The sequence below is a fragment of the Drosophila takahashii genome, chromosome X, assembly GCF_030179915.1.
Source record: "Drosophila takahashii strain IR98-3 E-12201 chromosome X, DtakHiC1v2, whole genome shotgun sequence".
Lineage (NCBI taxonomy): Eukaryota > Metazoa > Arthropoda > Insecta > Diptera > Drosophilidae > Drosophila > Drosophila takahashii.
In genome coordinates this window covers 7,144,644-7,163,780 of record NC_091683.1, presented here as the reverse complement: position 1 = coordinate 7,163,780, position 19,137 = coordinate 7,144,644, and the positions used below count along the sequence as shown (strand labels likewise).

Genomic DNA, 19,137 nt, shown 5'->3' with positions numbered 1-19,137 from the left:
GTATAGCTGGCGATGTTTCGACGGGTTGCGAAAGGGGGCGGGGGCGAGGGCGGTACGGGGCCTTCGAGTGATAAAAAGGGGGCATTTTTGCTGGGGGAAGGAAGCTTTAAAGTCTGCCAAGTGCACCCCAGAGCTTTGACGCCAAGGCTTTTGTTTGTTTGTATCGCATCGCACTGTGGATGTTGCATTTTTGCAACTGGCAATGCCCAAGTTGGCAATTTGCAACAAAAGATAACAAAGAATATGACGAGCGAGAACAGAAACGATGGAAAAAATAATACAAGAAAAGAGTGAAAAGAAAACAAGAACAAGAGCAAAAATAATGCTGGAGAAAAAACGAGAAACACAAAAAAAATAAAAGCAAACACAAAAATACAAAGCCGAAACAAAGACCCCGAAAGAGGTCACATATGGAGGAGTCCCTAAAGTAAGCACCTCACCCCTTAAAATTCACCCAGCCTCCCTCGCTATCGAAAATGATTCATCTGAAAGATTTGCGAATTTATCATATTTATATGGAAGGTACTTTCGTTTTCTCTTTGTTTAAATTATGGAAAACTCCCATTTGACTTTGAATATTTTGTGAATTGAAAATTTTTGAAAAATATTCAATTGCTCGCCCTTATTCACTCCACTCAATCGCCTAATTCATTCACTTATTCACATTCATTCCCACTGACAGACAATTCATCAACTTAAAGACCTCAAATCGCAGGTAATTTCCCCAGAATTTTTGCATTATTTGTCAATTGCCGGGGGGAGGTAGGGGCGTCGTTCAAAAAGGGGTTTTTGGAGTGGGGTTGGTGGGTTTCGCTGGCAATTTACAACAATTCAAAGGCATAAATCAAACATTTTGCAAGTTGAAGTTGGCACGAAAACGTGGGTTTCGTTGGGACCCCCAAAACAACAGGGAAGGGGTTTTTTGGGGGGGTTTGTCAGTTAGTCAGTCAAATAGTCATTCAGTCAGTCAGTCAGTCATTCGTTCATTCGCTTATTTACGCACACACGCACACAGTTTCCAGAGTTATTGAATTGATTTGAAGGGGGCGCTTTTCCGAGGGGGTAGATGGGGGGTTGGAAGTTCCCCCTTGGGGGCACGCAATTCGCAACTCGTTCGTCTTTCGCCTTTCTTCTTCTTTACCCCCTTCACCCCACCCCCTTTTGATTTTGTTGTTGTATTTTTTGGATTATAAAGTTTTGTAATTAAAATTTGACAGCTTTACAATTCCCAGGACCCCCCTCCGCCCCCCTTATCACTCAAAAATTGAGAAGGGGGCGCAAAATCTTCTTCTTCTTTGACGGCGCGCATTTTCTTATTAGAATTTTACAATTTTCGATTTATGTTTCGATTTTATTGTCTGCCATTTTGTGCGTGAGTAGGGGTTGCCCCCCCCTTTCAAGGATTTCTACCTTTGCCCTTGTCTATATTTAACCCTTGAGCGGGATGGCAGCTAGCTTTAACCCCTCAGCGCTCTTGACATGTGTGTATATGTTTTAATCAAAGTTGCCCACCTCGCACTTTTGTTTCTAATTCGTTAAACTTTTGCTTAATAATTGTCTGGCAAAAGCGCCCTTGACTTTCATTCATATTGCCAAAAAAATACAGGAAAAAAGGAAACGGAACAAAGTTGAATCTGGTTTTCACATATATATTTTTTTTATATTTTTTGTCGATAAGCACTGGGATCTGAGATGGGTGGCCCATGGGTTATTTGGGGCCCAGTCACATGTCTAATCCTTTTGCTTATTGATATGATATCTGCGCGCACGCAAAAACGAAACAAAACAATCCGAAAAAAAGGTTGTGTATGCCAGCAAAATTTTATTTTATATAGGTTTTTTTTTATTTTGTTGAAAAGGTTTGAGTGGTCTTTCATAATCAAAAAACGTTAAAATCATAGTCTAGACAATAATTTATGAGCACGGCACATTGCTCATCTCTCGGTCCTCTCGGTTTTTTGGTCCTTTGCCCGCATGAAGAGGAGGGCAAAACCACCCACCACCCACCCACCGCTTAACCCTCGAATGCCAATCAACATCTCTCGAGCAAACAGTCGTAAGGCTCGAACCGAAAGTCCTCTCCATCCTGTCTGATGATCCTGGTTCCTGTCATTGTTTTCTGTGTGTGCCTTTCATTTTTTTTTTTTTTTTACTTTTTTTCTAGCCTTCAATGGATATGGTATATGAAAATATGAAATACGAATTTTTGGGGGGGTTTGTCAGTTTCTAATGGTTTCAACTTCCTTCCGCTTGCAGTTGTCCTTTTTTCGAAACCAGCTTTTTGTGTGGAGTGTGTGCTTCGAGTGAAATGTATAGAGGGTTAAGCAGGTGTCTCTGCAGATATTGCAACACACAAAGCTACTTAAGGGGTTAAGAAAGGTGGGGGTTTACAGTGGACAGCTGCATACTGCAGGGCAAATAAAGATATCGATGATATCAAAAAAAGCCGCCAAGCAAATACGAAAGAAAGTCGCTGTAGGTTTTTTTTCTGGAATTTTTGGGGGCGTGGCACTAAAGGGGCGTCAGTACTACTATGACGGGACACTAATTTGATTTGAACATCAGCGTCAACATCTAATTGAATTTCAGCCCCTCATCGCTGAGTCTGTGCATCGATTAACTCGCCGCCGCCGTCTCCTTCTAAACTCAATCTTCGTTTGATGACAATTTCCATTCCTATTAGTAGAGACGAACGGGGGGTTAAATGCCACTGGAAATGCATAAAATAAAAAGCACCGAAAAAGCAGCCGGGGAAAAATAGATATGGCCAGCTTATTTTAATTGCCCGTCTTGTTTTGGAGCAAAAAAAAAAGAAAAGGAAATGGTAGTGAAATTGAGGTTTTGGCTTAGCCAACGGTGGGTTAAAAGTTCCCGAAAAAAGTAGAAGAATTATGTAAATATAAAACAAAATTAAATGTATTTTTAAATTAATATTTTTGTATTTATGAAACTAATTTTAAATTAACGGTGAGTTCCCGAAAGAAGAATATTTATTATTTAAAACTTTAATAAAATTGTAGTACTTACAAAAGCCACAAAAACAAAATAGGAAAAAAAAAATATATAGAAAATCAAGCAAGTGTTACTAATTTTAAATTAACCCCACAACGCCCACTGTGCTGTGTCTGGCGACTGCGGTCGCATTTTGACCGAGCCACGGCAATTATTTTGACGACGCTTAATTTGCGTTGAGTTGGAGATTTCTCGGATGCGGATGATGATGACGACGAGGAAAACGGAGATGAGTTGAGTTGAGATGAGATGAGTTCAGATGAAGATGGGGCCGGCGATGGCGACGATGTCGCGGTTAACTTGCATCAAAATTGAAGCGACAGCATAGCAAACTAATTAAAGCCCAGGCATTTACCGCCCCAAATTGAATGATTTTTATGCTTAGCCTTTTTTAATTGTTCGAATTTCCTTGGCTGGGTTTTTTTTGGGACCTGCGTTTGATGGTCGCCTTTCCCCTAAATAAGAACTTAAATGCAGAGCAGCAGGCGCTATAATGACATATTTCACGATTTTTATGGCATTTCTTCAGGGTGTTTTTTGGGTTTTCTTCTTTTTTCTAATTTGAAATCAATTGTCTAGTTAATTGCTAAGCTTCCGTCTAGCTTCTTTATATATATTTAGATTTTTTATGGATTTATAAATCTCTATTTAATCGCGTTTTACTACAATTGCAGCAGAATTCTTGGTCTTGTTTTTTGCACTTGGCTCTTGGCTATCTATCATAATAATCGCTTTGGTCTGTCACACGTACACACATCGCAAAACGCCGCTGAAGGTTAGCAAACAGAAAAACGCCAACCGGAGGCTAATCAAACACATCAGCAACTCAACAACTTTTAACTTTAACTTAAAGCCATGACTGCGAGAGAATATCTCTGTGTTTTTTTTGTCACTATATCTTCAAGATAATAAATTCAAATGCAAACTTAATTAATTGCTCAGCACAAAAAAGCAGGCAAAGCAACATGTTGCAAACTCAATTTAATGGTAAATTAATTAATAAAAAGAAATTGAATTTGATTTATCGACAGACAAGAAGAAGAAGTAGAAGGAGTGTGTCTTCTTTTGCTAATTGAAATGCTAAATTTCCGTTCATGCCTGTAATTGAGTGGGAAGTCCAGAGGTGCGAGATGTGGAATCGAAATTGACAATTTTGCAGTTAGCCCAGAAATTGCTAGAGATTTTCCACCCTCCTTACCCCTTCCAATCCCCTTCCCAAAAATTAATGGCTACAAGACTTTGGGCCAAGACTTGGCAGATTTTTCATTTAAAGCACCCACCCATCCACCTTCTTCGCTCGATTATTTGTTGGCCATAAATCATCGAGCAAATTCGGTTTTTCTTTTTGGCCAATTGCATTTTCAACTTGTCACCGTTTTAATGGCCTCCAATTAGATATTTAGAGAGAGCCGTGTGCATGTTTCTATATTTATTTAAAGGGCCATTTTCCACTTTTCCATTTTTCCCTTTTTAATGAGACGCGGGAAAGTTCAAAATCCAACAATAATGCAACACAGACGACAAACGACAGACGACGAATCAACAATAATTTTTTTAAATTCCAAATTGAACTGAACTAGCTCACGCAACAACAAAAGCCCGGCGAAACGAAAATAAGGAAATAATCAATTTAAAAAAATCAAAATCACACATTTACCCAGCACAAAACTATACTAAGTACACAACATCTACAACTACAACAAAAGCTCAGTGGGCAATCAGTCAATGTGCGAAAGAGAGGGGGCTAGTCGAGCAGATGGAGAGGCATTATCTATATGGCCGGACTGCTCAGACACTCGCCGATCAGAATCCATATGCGATAAATAAATTGAATTTATCCGCAATTGGTCGAAAAAGCCAGAGGGTTGGTGTCTTAGTGTGTGCGGGTGTGTGTGTTGTACGATCAGGGGCGTAGGAAAAAGGGGATCAAAGAGATTTCTAAAAAAGTTTTAATAATATAAGTACAACCTACAAATTTTTTTAAAATTAAAATTCAAATAAATTTGATTTCTAATGAAAATATCCAATTTTAGACATTAAAAACCTCTCTTCTTTTTTATCAAAAATAAAATATAAATAAAAATTCTTTCTAAATTAAGACATTCAAAGACCCCTTTTCTCTGCGCCACTGCACACGATAATGACTGTTTTTCACTTTAATCAGCAAATACAAATAGCAACAACAGCCACGATAAGCACAACAGCAACAGCAACATACAACAGCAGCAGCAGCAACATCAACATACAGCAGCAATCATTGCAGGCAGTAGTAGTCCTAAACTAAGCTCAATGTCTCCAGTAATCCATGTGCTATGGTATTCGTGTGCTGATTGATTTGAATTGAATAATTGCAATTGTGCGACTTGTATTTGTATTTGTATTCGTATTTGCATTATTATTATTCGTTTTATTCGTACTATGTCTTTTTTGTACATTTTCAATTTCAGTTCGGTTTTTGTATTCGAATTGAGACTAATGACATGTGGAGAGACCAAGCAACCATTTCAATAACTAAATCTAAACTAATCCCTCACCCGTTTCATGTTTTGATTTCTTCTCAAGGAGCACCGAACGTAACTTAGACTTCAACTTTTGCCTCCATTGGCATAATAACTCATACTAAATTCGAATAATCGCCAATAATTTTTGGGAACACTTGCTTGCAAAAAACAATTGAACCTAATGAGAATCAAATTAATAAAAAATCTACAATAATAATTGAGCTCTTGCCTTGAATCAAAGATTACGAATTTCAATTTTGATTAGAAAAAGAGAGAGAGGGAGCGATGGAGAGAGAGCGAGTGAAATGGATGAGAGTTTCTCAGGGGATCATCGATGATTTCGATGTTTAAACAGTTGATCTGGTTTTCTCAACGGCTGAAGTTTAATTTTAGACCATTTGCGTTAGACATTTGATGGATTTTCCGCTCGATTTGCATTTAAAAATAACACAACACACACATTGTCTTTCGCCTGGAGCGTGTATCCAAATATTTGGCTCTGTCAGCCAAATTGTGGCATATATTTTGGTATTTGGCATATAATATACGAGCCAACCCTTTCGGGGTTTTGCCTCTGACGTAGGCGGTCTGAGCAAACAGAGCCAAAAACATACAAGTACTCCAATTTCAATTAACCAAGAAAGCCAAGAATTAGAATCAGTAATAGAAATATACATATATATTATTTTTGAGCGCCCATCGTGGGATCGAAACGAAACAAATTAAATGGGGAGATCGCAGTCACGCGATGATAAGCACAAATCGAATTTTGTGCATGAAAAATTATGATTATTTCTATTATTTCTAAACCGATTATCTATCACGCCCGAACTGTCGGTTTATGCTGGTCAATGGATGATTATTGGATGGATGGATCGACGAGATGCGGGACCTAAAAACCGAAAACTAAGTGCTCAATAATCGGTTGCTCTTATCAGTCAGTTAGTCAAAATTTTTGCCACATTTTCTAAAAATAAAATTAGTTGCGTTTCAGGCCTTCAATTCACATGGTATTTTTACTCTTTAGATAAACTATACAATGTGTTTTTTTGTATATATGCAAAATAAAACCTCAAACTTATCAATGACTTCCCATGAATGTTTTGTGGTTTTCCCAACTGCTAATCGGATTTATTTGAATTTCGTAGTGTTATGATAAACAACTAAAACTAGCCACAAAAACAAAGAGTTCATAAAAAATTGATTTCGTTTTTTGGGGTTTGGCCCTTTTGTTTTTTCCCCACAAAAAATAAATATGTGGAAATATGTCGATAAAGAAATTCTATAAATACGTACACATTTTTTTTTCGTTGGGGCAGATAAAAAATAAAACGAAATCGAGAATGTTATTTAATAAATACATTTCTTGTATTCCGCTGGTTTTTTCCGCATATGCTGTTTGTTTTTGTTTGCCGCATGTGATAAAAAAAAAAGTAGAAAAATATAACAAAGTGCCACCGAACGTGTCGTTTTTTTGTTTGAAAAATAATGTGTGCTTAGAGTATTGGTAAATAAAACAAAACAAAATCGAAGCGGAAGCTGGCTGCTAATTTGTTGTTCATTTGTTTGCGCTGTCAAGAAGCGTTTAATTTTTCTCTCTCCACTATTTTTTTTCAGCGTTTTTTCGATTATTTTTTTTTTGCCTTGCATTTTATTTTTGGAAGCGAGACGCGGCGGCCCAAAGCACTTTGTCTATAAAAATGCACTTCTGCGAAAAAATAAACATATGCCTCATAGCCAAAACAAACTGAGGAGCTGCACTTCGACTCTAACAACAAACAACTGTTGCAATTCCATTTAACATGATTTTTTCTGGGCAAAAAAATATTCGGCCCCCTTACAGCTGAGTTCAAAAATAATGGTGGTGGCAGAAGCGTAATAAATAAAATCAAATTGTATATTTATTTAAATCCTATCGAGTGAAAAATGAATGGAAATGTCATATTCAAAAGGAATGCAACAAAAATTTGTTGTAAATTAATAATGACATTTTTTTTATATTTTCCATTTTTGAAATATTTTAATAATAGTTTCTGATCACTATTATTTTTGCCACCACTGTAGTTATATCCCAGGGCCTGTCGATCATCTTTGGCTGCCGCGCTTCGAGGACAACAAAAATATTGTCGCATATTTATGAACATGTGTAACAGATAAATCTGAATCTACGCGCACAGCGCAGCGTTCATAAGTGATTTAGTTGTCAGTCGAGTGCATTTATCACAGCTGTGCATGGACGTCGGTTTGTGGGAGGGGGGGCTCTTTTTCCACAGAGGGGGGAAGCGCCAGTAATCAAACTAATGAGCTTGGGCCCACCAGCAGGCGGCAAAAATAGCTTTTAATGGATTTCAAATAAGAAAACGCGCAGAAAACGCCAGCAAAACGCGCGAAAATCAGAGGTGCGCAGCAAAGGGGGCTTTAATTCTAAGCACCTGTTCATAATAATTTTCTTTATAAATTTTAAAGAAATATATATATCTGATACTTGTTTTTCAGTTTAATATATTTTATTGTAGAGTTCTTAAAACCCCCTTCTGAAAGCCCTTCTAAGCCACTGGTTGGTTTGGTTGGGTGTCTGGCCAAGTGAAGTGATAAAACATTAAAGAAATGCGCTTCTTTTTCTCTCTTCTTTTTAAGCAACACCTAGGGGTTGCTAATGGAAAAGGAGCTGCTGCTGCTGTTGCACTTAATGGCAAATGATAATGATTGATGCTAAAATGCAATGCACCACTCCCGTGTGCACATCTTCAAATCAGCACAAAAAGCCACACGAAACACTTCAAGTCGAAGCTTTTCACGGGTGGTTTTTTCTTATTTCTTTTCAGGATAAGCAATCATTCAATGCGGTGAAAGAAAAAAATAAAAAGGGGAAGATTTATTCCTATTTTTGCATTAGGAAAATTGGTGGGTTAAATTAATGGATTTCGTTGTCATTTTAAAATCTCAAAATGGGGTAAATGAAGGAAAATGTGGTATTCAAAAAAGATGCGAAAAGTATCCGCTACTATAGTTTATATTACAAGTTATAAATATAAGTTCCTCTACTTCTAAAGCTCGTATACCATACCAATTCTTTCCCTTAGCTTTTGTACATCCCATCCCCTTCTCATCTCATCTGGTACTGTGTAAACAAAGGCATTCAACAAATTTGTAGGCGTAAAAATTGTCTTGTCAATATTTTAATGATATCACTTTACACCCCCTGTGTGCTCTTTGGGTCCTTGGTCCTTGTCCTTGGGTAGCCCTTCCTATTATTTGCCTGCCGCAAAAGTTTCCTTCTAACTTTTTTCCCTTGTTGGGTTGATTTGGTTGCTGTCCCAGGGAAAAAAAGGCTCAAATCCCAGGCTGTATGATTTTTTTCCTCCCATTTTTTGTCCCTTTTTGCTGCTTCTTCTTGTTCTTGGGCGTGTAAAGAAGAAGTCAAAAGTCCCGCCGCTCATTTGTTTGCCTTGTACACTGTTTTTTTTTTGTGTTTTCTATTTTTCCCGGTTTCGGTTTCGTCGTACTCGGGCAACATTTTTTCTGTTTGGCTAGAAAATTACAAGAAAAGTGGCCGAGTGGGTGGTGGGGGGTTTTGTTTATTTGTGCAAGTGTTTTCTCAATTGTGCGTACTGGTTTGAGGCGACGGCGGTCGGTCAGTCGTGCGTCGTCGTCGTCGTCTGCGGTTGAAATTCCTCTCCTTGGTTCTGTTTTTTTATTTTTTTACGCTTCCTTCACTCCTTTTGGCAGCCCATGGCATCCTTTTTTGCCCAAACACCCCCTTAGCCAAACCCAAACCGCTTTGCCCCCCAAAAAACACACTAGCACATTCCAAATTCCGGTGTGGGCGGCGACGTTTGTCTAATCTTAACGGTTTTACATTTCATTGCGCTGGGTAATTGTCTGTCGGTGGGTTTGTTGGGGGGTTTTCTCGTTTTTTTAAGGATATTCGACCCAAGACCGCTACAGTTTATTAAATTAAAAAGTCACTTAAAGTTGATACTTTTACTCGGGTAGACGTCAGGAGTTTGATGTTTAAAAGGGGGTTAACTTCCGGTTAAAACATTTTATATAATCTAGCCTTTACTTAACGGCTTACATTCAAGTGAATCACTCATAATCTTTTTATACTAAATATTTAACTTCCAAGTTAAGCTGTAGTTAGTTTTTTCTTAAGCTGGTTAACACCCAGGTAAAGTGTGATCTCAATTCTAGCTGATTTTATCTCTATTTCTAAACCTCCTGTCAACTTTTCTACCTAAACTGAAATTTATTTATCGCCCAATTTAAAATTTATTTAACCTCCAGTTAAACTTAAACTTACCTCTTTATCTTTGGCAGCTAATAGAACAGCAGGCTGGCCATTGTTGTTGTTATTGTTCTTCTTCTTGCGCTTCTCGCTGTTGCCACTGCTGCTGTTGTTGTTGTTATTGTTGTTGTTGGTGTTGCTGGTGGCGGTGGTGCTGCTGGTATTGTTGTTATTGCTGGTGTTTGTATTGTTGTTGGCGCAATCATCGTCCTCCGCCGAATTGGCAACATGTTGCTCACTCTCATTGCCGCCACCATTGTTGTTCTTTCGACTACAACTATTATTGCTATCGGTTGTGTGATTATTGCTAACATTTAAACTAGCCTCCCCCGCATCCTTGTTCTGCTCCTCAAGATCGGCAAGATCCTGCTGTTGCGTTGTTGCACTTGGCTCAGTTCTGGTTTCTTGCTGTGCATCCAGCTCCATATCATCGGCATTCGATTGCATCGAGGCATTCTCCTCCTCATCGTCCTCGTCCTCATCCTCCTCCTCCTCATCCTCATCTTCTTCCAGCTCCTGGTCCTCCTGCTCCTGGTGACTGTTGTTGTTGCTGGTGTTGTTGCTGTGATTGATGTTGCTGCTGCTCTTGATGTTGCCACTGGCAATCGGTGTTGCTGCTGCTGCTGTAGCCGCTCCCGTTGTTGCTGCTGGCTGTTCTGCGGGAATTGCCACCTCAGTCGCCGGCGAATGCAACGGCGATTGCTGTTGCTGCTGCTGTTGCAGTGCCGCCGCTGCTGCCGCAGCTGCCGCCTCCATCATCATCATCTGCTGGGCGTGATTGAAGAAGAGCTTCGGATTGAGGCAGGCGCCACCGCCGCTCTGTTGCAAACTGCTCTGCAACTGCTGCTGCTGCTCGGCGCTGAGCAACGGCGGCGAGGGCGACGGCGTATTTGTGTTCGCCAGCAGATTGCTGCCGTTCTGCTGTTGCAGCGTTATGGCCGCTGCAACAATGGAGCTGTTCAGCAGCTTGTCGCTGTCGCTTTGCTGTTGTTGCTGCTGCTGCTGCTGCTGTTGATCCTCCTCACTGTCGTTTGTTGCTGCTGCAACTGTTGCTGTGTCGCTGTTGTCGCTGTTCTCGGGATTGCCTGTGGATAGCTGCTCTTTGAGTGTGTTCACCTCCTTCTCGGCCAGGGTAGCGCGCTGTAAAAAATTTTAAAAATATAAAATATTAATTTAAAATTTTTATTTTTTTTAATTTTTAAATATTTTATTTTATTTATAATATTGTTTACGAATTTCGGTTTTTTATTTTAGATTTCTATGTCCAACTGTTTTCCCTTTATGGTTATCTTCCCATTTTAAATCGACACTCTTTTATAGTATTTATAAATTGATTGCTAAATGCTAAGGTATAGTTTACTTTTAATACCTTAAAATTAATATATCCCCTTCAATTAGGTATATAAAAAAAAGGATGATTTTGATACATTTTCCATGGGTCTTCAACTTTACAGCCCATTTTTGGAAGGCAAGCTAAAGCAATGTCAGGCACATATGTTGCTTTTGCCACAAACAAAAAGCAAAAAGTTTACAGACCCCCCAGCCAGCCTTAGCCAACAACTATCGACCCTCATTAATTTTACTTTTAAAGTCATTACGGGTTAAATTTAGCCAAATTAATACGTTGCAAAAACTTTTGTCGGCTTTCTACCCCCTCTGCAAAATGCAAAAAGGCCAGAAACTCAAACCCAAACACAAACTAAATACCAAATAGGCCAAAAGGAGTCACAGACGGAAGGCTTAAAAAACATTCCGGGGTATTTCCGTCTGCATTAGCAACCGAAAACAACAAGGATCTACGGGCCAGGACCAACAAATTTATAGTTTATCGTCGGTATCGATAAGCCCAACTTGAAAATTCTCCCCAGCTATTAGTGACCTGACCTTCGATGTTTCCTGCTTTCTCCTGGATTTCCCCAAAATGCCAAATGAGAAATTAAAACAACAAAACACAGAAACCATTGGCCAAAAAAATAGAGAAATAAATAAAAAAAAAAGAGTTGAGAACTCCTAAAGAAGGTTACAAAAATATGCGGTGCAAACTTTTTTGGCAAATTAGTCTGGGACCCAGACCAGAATCAGAATCTCCCCCAAGTTTTAAGGCTTCCATTCCATTTCGATCCCATTCCCACACCCATTTTCCATTTTCCCTAAGCCCAAGCAAATGGCAATGACTTTTGCTTCGATTTTCCGTTGATTTGTTCGGCTTTCCTTTCTGGTTGTTTTTTTTTTTTGGGTTTTCTGGGGTTTTTGTGCAATTTTATTTGTATAAATACCGGAAGCTAGCAAAAAACCAGGACTTCAGTGGGCGTTGCAGGCAATAAAGAACTTTGGAAATTAGTCGATCGGCTAGTGCTGTTACCAACAAAACTATTTGGTGTGAGTTTTAAGCCTTTTGCCATTCGGTTCCGTTCTTGGCCAAGAGTTCTACTTCTACTTCATATCGATGAAGGTTTTCTCTCTTCTTCCTTCGATTTGCCGAATAAAGTTAAGCAGGAAGTCGTTACACAGAGTGTGGAAATGGGCAAAGAGGAGGAGCTCTTTTCGGAGTTTGCTATCTTAACTAGAAAAGCAATATTTTATAACTGAAAAATATTTTATAAAAATAGATTATATCTATACTAATATATAAAAATCTGGACAATAAAAAGAGAAGTAGCCTAAATCACGAAAACGAATTGACATAAAAAAAAATATATAAATACAGAAATAATTATATAATATAAAACAGATAATAAAATGTATTATTTAAGCACTTCTTCCCTTACAGAGAACCTTCCCCTAATGGCTTCCACTCAAACCCCGAAAAAACCATCGACATTCGATGATTTTGAGTGCGCTTAATGACAATATCCCTGGGAAAACCGAATGGCAAAAAGCAAATCATTTTTCTTGCCCTGCCAGGCATATTTGTCAACATCATCATCCTCATTACGAACGAATCGAAAGGAATGGGGGAGTTGAGATGGGAGTTCGAGGATGGAGTTGAAGTCGCATAGATATATATTTATGATATTTAAAAGCTCTTAAGTACAAACAACAGACAAGTGGTTGGGTGCAGTTCTGTTGTCCTTCGTCCTTCGGCCGACGACGTCCTTTCGAATGCCAGACACACAGGCAGACAGCTGGAAAATGGGTGGTTGGGTGGTGATGGGTGCTTCTCTCTCTCGGTGGTTCAGTGGTTGCTCTGTTTTAAGACCTCGGTTGGCGGCGGTGGCTACTGCTGCTTTTGCCATTTTCCCGTGAGCTGCTTAAGCTTGAAAATTGTTTTCATAATGGCCAAAAACAGAGAGACAGCGATACTTTTGCGTTTTCATTTTCATTGCGATTGCGATGGCGATGGCGATTCCCCGGTTTCCATTTCTTTAGCCTGACTTTTTGCTCGGACCCCCTGGAAAATCGATCACCGAAAAGCAATCCTCGTGGGAAGCGCAACACTTGTTGTTCGGATGTTCGACTGTCCAGTTTTTCCACCTCGGAAAATAGTTTTCTTGGTTTTCGGGGATTCTTCTGGAGTCTGGGCAAATCAATTAATGCCAGCCAGCCAGCGAGCTTAGCTTAGCAGCAGTTGCCAACCAAATGAGTTAATTAACTAAAATGCGGGTGGCTTTGCCTGGGCATTTTTTTGGTTTTCCCTTTTTCTTTTTTTTCCTGCAAGTTGGAGAGGGTTTCTCGTTTTTTTTTTTGGGTCCTGCCCACTTCAATGGCCCTTTTGGCCCCCGTGTGTGTGGTCAGCTTATGGCAAGGCAAGGCTTTTCGTATTGAGCACCCTTTTAGCGTGGCTCCCCTTTTTATTTTTGGGTTTCATTTAATATTTTGCCGGTTGCCACTTCAAAGGAGCTTTTTCCAAAATAAAAAAAAATATATATATATAGAAAACGGGTAAAAACTCTCGCGCGCGAACCAAAAATATTAAGTGAAATGTTAGTCCTTGTTTAAGGATCTGTTAAAATTCCAGTCATACTAAAATTGAATTTTGGGAATGGTAAGGTAAGGGATGGATTAATGAAATATATTTCTTATTATAATTAATAATAATTATTTTTTCCTCTTTCACTCTTATATTTTTCTGATTGCAATTGTATCAACTATTGAAAGCCCTTATCCCTTTTTTTCGAGCGCCTGTTTCTGATTCGAATTCTGTATTTTATTTGTATTTTATTCGTTTTTTTCCTTTTCTTTTTCTTTATATGATTTTTATGCTTGCCCGTTGCCGCCGTGTGTGTGTTTGAGTTGTTTGCTCGCAATTGTCGTGTGCTTGGCACATGTCAACTCATTCGCCAAAAACCCCCTTCCAAACCCCCTGCCAACCCCCTTCTTTGCCACCACACCCTCTGAAGTTGCAGCATGCGGCATTGTCTCAAGCTGTTTGTCTGAAGTGAGCTTGCCTCAAGACCCGCGAGCGGGGAATTCTTCTCGCTCTTTGGCAAGGAGCAGCAGTAGCAGCTGCTGTCAGGACCTCGGGATTTCTGAGCTACTGAATTTCAGGATTTCTGGATTTCTGAATTTCACGACGATTCCCGCACTTTTTTTTTCGCTGCGAAGGGGGAGGCAGGCTGTTGGGCGAGAGCACTTTTTGTAATTAGTACGAAGGCAATGTTATGAATTGTGCTTCAACTTAAGCTCGAGTGCCTTCATCTTCTTCTGCTGGGCATACATATATTCTCGTTCAACCCCCTTGAATGCCCGAAAAAGGGTAGCTGGGTAGCTACATCCATGGTTTTTCATTTTTGCTACTGCTGCTGCTGCTTTGCATTGTGCGGTTTTTGGACAATAAATCAAAGCAAATCAATGCAGCAACAACAACAAATGGAGTTAGGGAAGGGGTTAAGAAGGGGGTTAAGAAGGGGTTTAGGTGGCACACGCCGTTACTCCTTTGAAGCCAGGGCATATTCCCAACTTTCTAGTTAGCTGCCAGAGTCGAAGGACTCTTGAAAATGAGTCGTCGTCGTCCCTCCCTTAACCCATGACTGCCACTTAAACGCCTACATGACATGACAGGCTGTCATGGGGGTAGAAGATGAAGAAGCAGAAGAAGAAGCTATGGCCCCAATCCCCATTGCAAAAAAATAAAAGAAAATCAAGAAGATGACGACGAACCCAAAGCGTTTTTCACAATTACACACACATTAAACAGCACAAGCCAAAGATAAAGCTCTAGGAAAAGTAGAAGATGTCTGGAAGGGGTTAAGAATACATATGTGTGCGTGTGTAATGAGAGCGAAAAATTATTGTTGCCTGACATAAGGCGCAGAAAAAAATTAAAATGGAGGTTAAGCTTACGCTTTGACAGCCACAAATGCTAGAAGAAGGATATATATATATATATAAATGGCATAAATAGATCACATAGAAATCTTAAAACTTATAAGAAAGAAATTTAAAAAAAAAATTTTTTAATTTTACAATCATTTTTCCATAATTTCTTTGCCATAGCGCATTTAAGCAGCTCAACTGTTAGCCATTCATTGCTCGGTCTGCTTTTCGGCTAAATACTCCAGGAACTTCAGTGCTAAAGCCCCCACTTTTCGTTTCGCCCCCCCAAAAAACATATTCTTCAGATTCGGGGCATGCCTTTGCATTTGCTTTACAATTTCAAACATCATTAGCAACGCACACAGAGGCAGATTTTTTTTTAGAGGGGGGGGTCTGGGAAATACACACACACGCACACACATGTGCATATCCCTTTTTGCTAATTATTTATTTAAATATTAAACAAAAATACCCAAAAACACACACAGAAGGAACGAGTTCAAACCCCACCCCAAAAAGGAGAAAAAAAGTAAATAAAACTGCAACAAAAAACCAAAAAAAAACAACAAAGTGAAAAGAGTGGCATAAAATCAACACACACATACATGGAGAAAGAACCACTCACACACACACTTATGCAGAGAAAGAGAAAAGACGAAAATGATGTATTGATGCTGAAAGAGAGGGGGCGATGATATGGGGATCCTGTCTGCACACAAATAAAAAACACCCACACACACACAGAAGACAAGGAGGAGTAGAAGAAGAAGAAAAGAGATAGCGATATGCAAATACATAACTGTACATTCGACGAGATACCGTTAGAGATTTGAGCTCCTCTTCTTCTTCCTTTGGCTAACTAATATTTTCTAATTTAAAATTCTGTTTCTTTTTTATTGCCTTCCACACACACAGAGCAACCCCACATACACAATCACACACACATGTATGTAAATTTATAACATTTTCTATTTACTTATCAAAAATCAGAGGCAAAAGGCATTGAGAAGGGGTTGCTGTTTTTGTATTTTATTTTATTTTCATTTTTTCTTGTGAGGTGGGGGGGTTGTTGGTAACTGAAAACTGCGTGCACGCCCAAATGTATGCTATACAAAATATAAATTAGCTTTGATATGCGAAGCTGCTGACGAAGATGAGAAAAGTCAGGGGTTTCGGCAGGGGTAAGGGAAGGGGTTTCGAAGGGGTTGGGGGTCCCCGAGTAAAAAAGGATTATATACACGCGTGCCCTGCATATGTGTCTGTTTTGTGTGAAAAGATGCTGGAAAAAAGGATTAATGCGTGCGCCAAAGCAAGAAGAAGACGAGACTTGGCGGAAATTTACATTGGGGGGAGTTTCGATTTTTAATGCGTCACATGACAGCGAAAAAGAATTTCAGGGGGGCGAAACTCAAGTTCCTACGATTTTTTGTCTCTCTGTGTGTGTGTCAAGCTGAAAAGATACTGTTACAGTATTCATAATACCCAAAACATCTGCGAGTGTGTGTGAGTGGGCATCAAATTAGAGGATTTCTAATTGCCAGAGGCGTAGGGAAAGGGGCATTAAAAGGGGTTAAAATACAAATGGCGGATTATAATACAACGAAATCTTGATCAATAGTTGGAAAATACATACGATGTACGCATAAAGTTTAAGTAAATCCCTTTTTTGAGCCGCCTTCATTAGACAAAAAATGTTAATTCCAAGTCTTACTGCCATTTTTGTGATTAACGAGGGGCTTTGCAAATCACCCCGCCTCCCCCTGGTTTTCTAAGCAACCCTTTTGGAATTTTCGTACCACCTCCTCCTCCTCCGCATTGTGTGACCAAAAGTAATAATAATTTTTTGGCTTATCCTTATTATTACATAACGTATGCATACCTTTTTTTGGTGTGCCCATTCCACAAAACAAAAAAATACCAGGACCAATCGTACATCAAAAATGAATGCTGGACAACACATGATGTGTGTGTGTGCATGTGTGTGTGTGTGTATTAGATGACCCTTTTTTGTGATCCAGTGGGTGGGTGGGTGTTTCGGGTGTTTTTGGACCCATTGTTCTGTCTACCTCATGCCAAACCTCCTTTTTCGATAGGCCTTTTTCGGTCAGGATTTTTGTTCTCTTTTTTTTTTTGCTAAGTAAATAATTAAGCATTACACTGACCAAATAGCATAGAATGGTCAAGTCAAGGCAGCAGAAAACGGGCCCAGACAAATACAAATAAATATAACTCATATGTGGGCATTGTGTGGGTTCAAAAGTGCGGGGGTTATGGGGTTTTTGAAGGATGTTCGTAAGCGTGTGTGTGTTCGGTCAGGCCATACAAATAATGATTAGAAAAGCCCACACTCTCCGCCCCCCGCCTGAAAACCCTTGTAATTTTTGACATTTTTATGCGGGCCTCAAAATGCTTTCAGTGGGGATAAAAAAAAAAGGAAAACCGAACCCTTCCATTACCCAAAAAATTTGACATTTTAAAATCTAAACGAAATTAATGATTTCAGTTTTGCAGTGGGTACAGTACAGTTGTGCACAAAAGGCATATATGTGAATACCTAATTAAATATTATGTGAATCCTTTTCATAAAATCCTTAATCAGAGCCAAAGGCATTAATATAAATGAAAGTATTAATGTTTAAGTCTTTGCGAGCAACCACACCACCCACCAAACTAGAGAATCAATATTTCTTTTGGGTGTCTGACGAAAAATCTCTTAATTAAACCGAAAATGAAGCAATTTATTATTTGCGCTTTATAGACAAGTTTCCTTCTCTGAGACCCTTTTTCAATCAAAATTTCCAATCAATGTCAATTCATTATGCCGAAAGCAGGCTCCATCTCCAAAAAACCAAGGCAACCGAGGAGATGGAGACGGTGGTTTGTAGGTTGTTTGGCTGTTGCTTAAAATTCTGCTACTAAAGCAACCCCAAAAGACAAAACTCAGTTGGCATTTTTAATGAAAAGCCACGACGACGACGACGACGATGGAAGCCCAAAAGTTGCCTGTCAAGTTTTTGCCTAATCAAAATCGACAACATTTTATAGTTTGAGTGGAAGGGGGTTTGCAGGGGGTTTGAAGGGGGTTTTCCCTCTATAGAGAGGACCTCACCTTTTTCCCTCAGCTTAGCCTGAAGAGTGTGTGACAAACAAATATTTGAGAACGTAAATCAGAAATCTTTCGCTTTCATTTGGCAATCCTTTTGTGTGGCAGTAGAGGAAAATCGAAAAGTGGGTGGAAAATGGGGTGGCTGTCCTGGGCCAAAATCGAAAAACATTTCGTGTATTAAAACCGAAACGAATTAATTTAATTAATTACAATCATGTCTTATTAGAGACGTATGAAGGAGACGAAGACGACGTTTTCCTTTTGGGAAATTCAAGAAAGGGAAAATCAAGGATGGGGAAAATCGAGGCAAAAGGGCGACAGTTTTGTTGCTGGCAAAATGAAACAACAGCGCGTGTCAGCTGCCAAAGAGTTGCTTTTGTTTTCAAGTGCTGCCAGCGGAGGAGCTTAGTGGGTTAAATTTCGATGAGTTTGGGTGGTATTTTCAGGGGGTGGAGTGGTGGGTGGTTAAGGGTGAACTTTTCGGGTGAGGTTGGAGGAGTGGCGCCAAAATTTTATGCTCACATCATTTATAAATGCCTGATTTGTTATTTACAAAACGAGACAAGTTGCGGCATTTCGGAATTTGGGAATGCAAAAAAGGAGGAGGGGTTGGGGGTTCCTTTTTGGGGCTGCCAAATACAATACATATATGTATTTGTCTGTGTGTGTGTTGGTGAGCCTGCCACTTAATTTGAATTTGAATAATTGCCCCAAGTAGAGAAAAGCTTTGTTTTACCCCCGCGTTTTTGGTGGTTTTATTTGGGTTACATTTTAAGTTTGATTTCTAAAGTCAAGTACCTCGACTATCAGATACTCGTTACTCAGAAGTACTAATAGAAGTGCGAGGGTTAAAGAGATATGCAAGTACTGCTTGCATTTGCAATCATTATTTGGTCATAACTTTTGAATGAATGGTCCGGTTTGAAAATTTTCTTCTATATTTCAATATGCATTAATCAACACAACCAAATGGC

At 39.3% G+C, this 19,137-nt stretch overlaps 1 protein-coding gene across 2 annotated transcripts in view; it reads right to left on the bottom strand.

Annotated features, from left to right (window-relative positions):
- Window positions 1–19,137, bottom strand: part of ct (homeobox protein, cut) — a 70,381-nt gene that overhangs the window by 20,907 nt on the left and 30,337 nt on the right. For both annotated transcript variants that reach the window (XM_017145954.3, XM_070218340.1), the window contains exon 2: window positions 9,817–10,941. In XM_017145954.3, coding sequence (XP_017001443.2) covers window positions 9,817–10,941 — 1,125 coding nt within the window. The remainder of the gene's footprint in view (window positions 1–9,816; window positions 10,942–19,137) is intronic.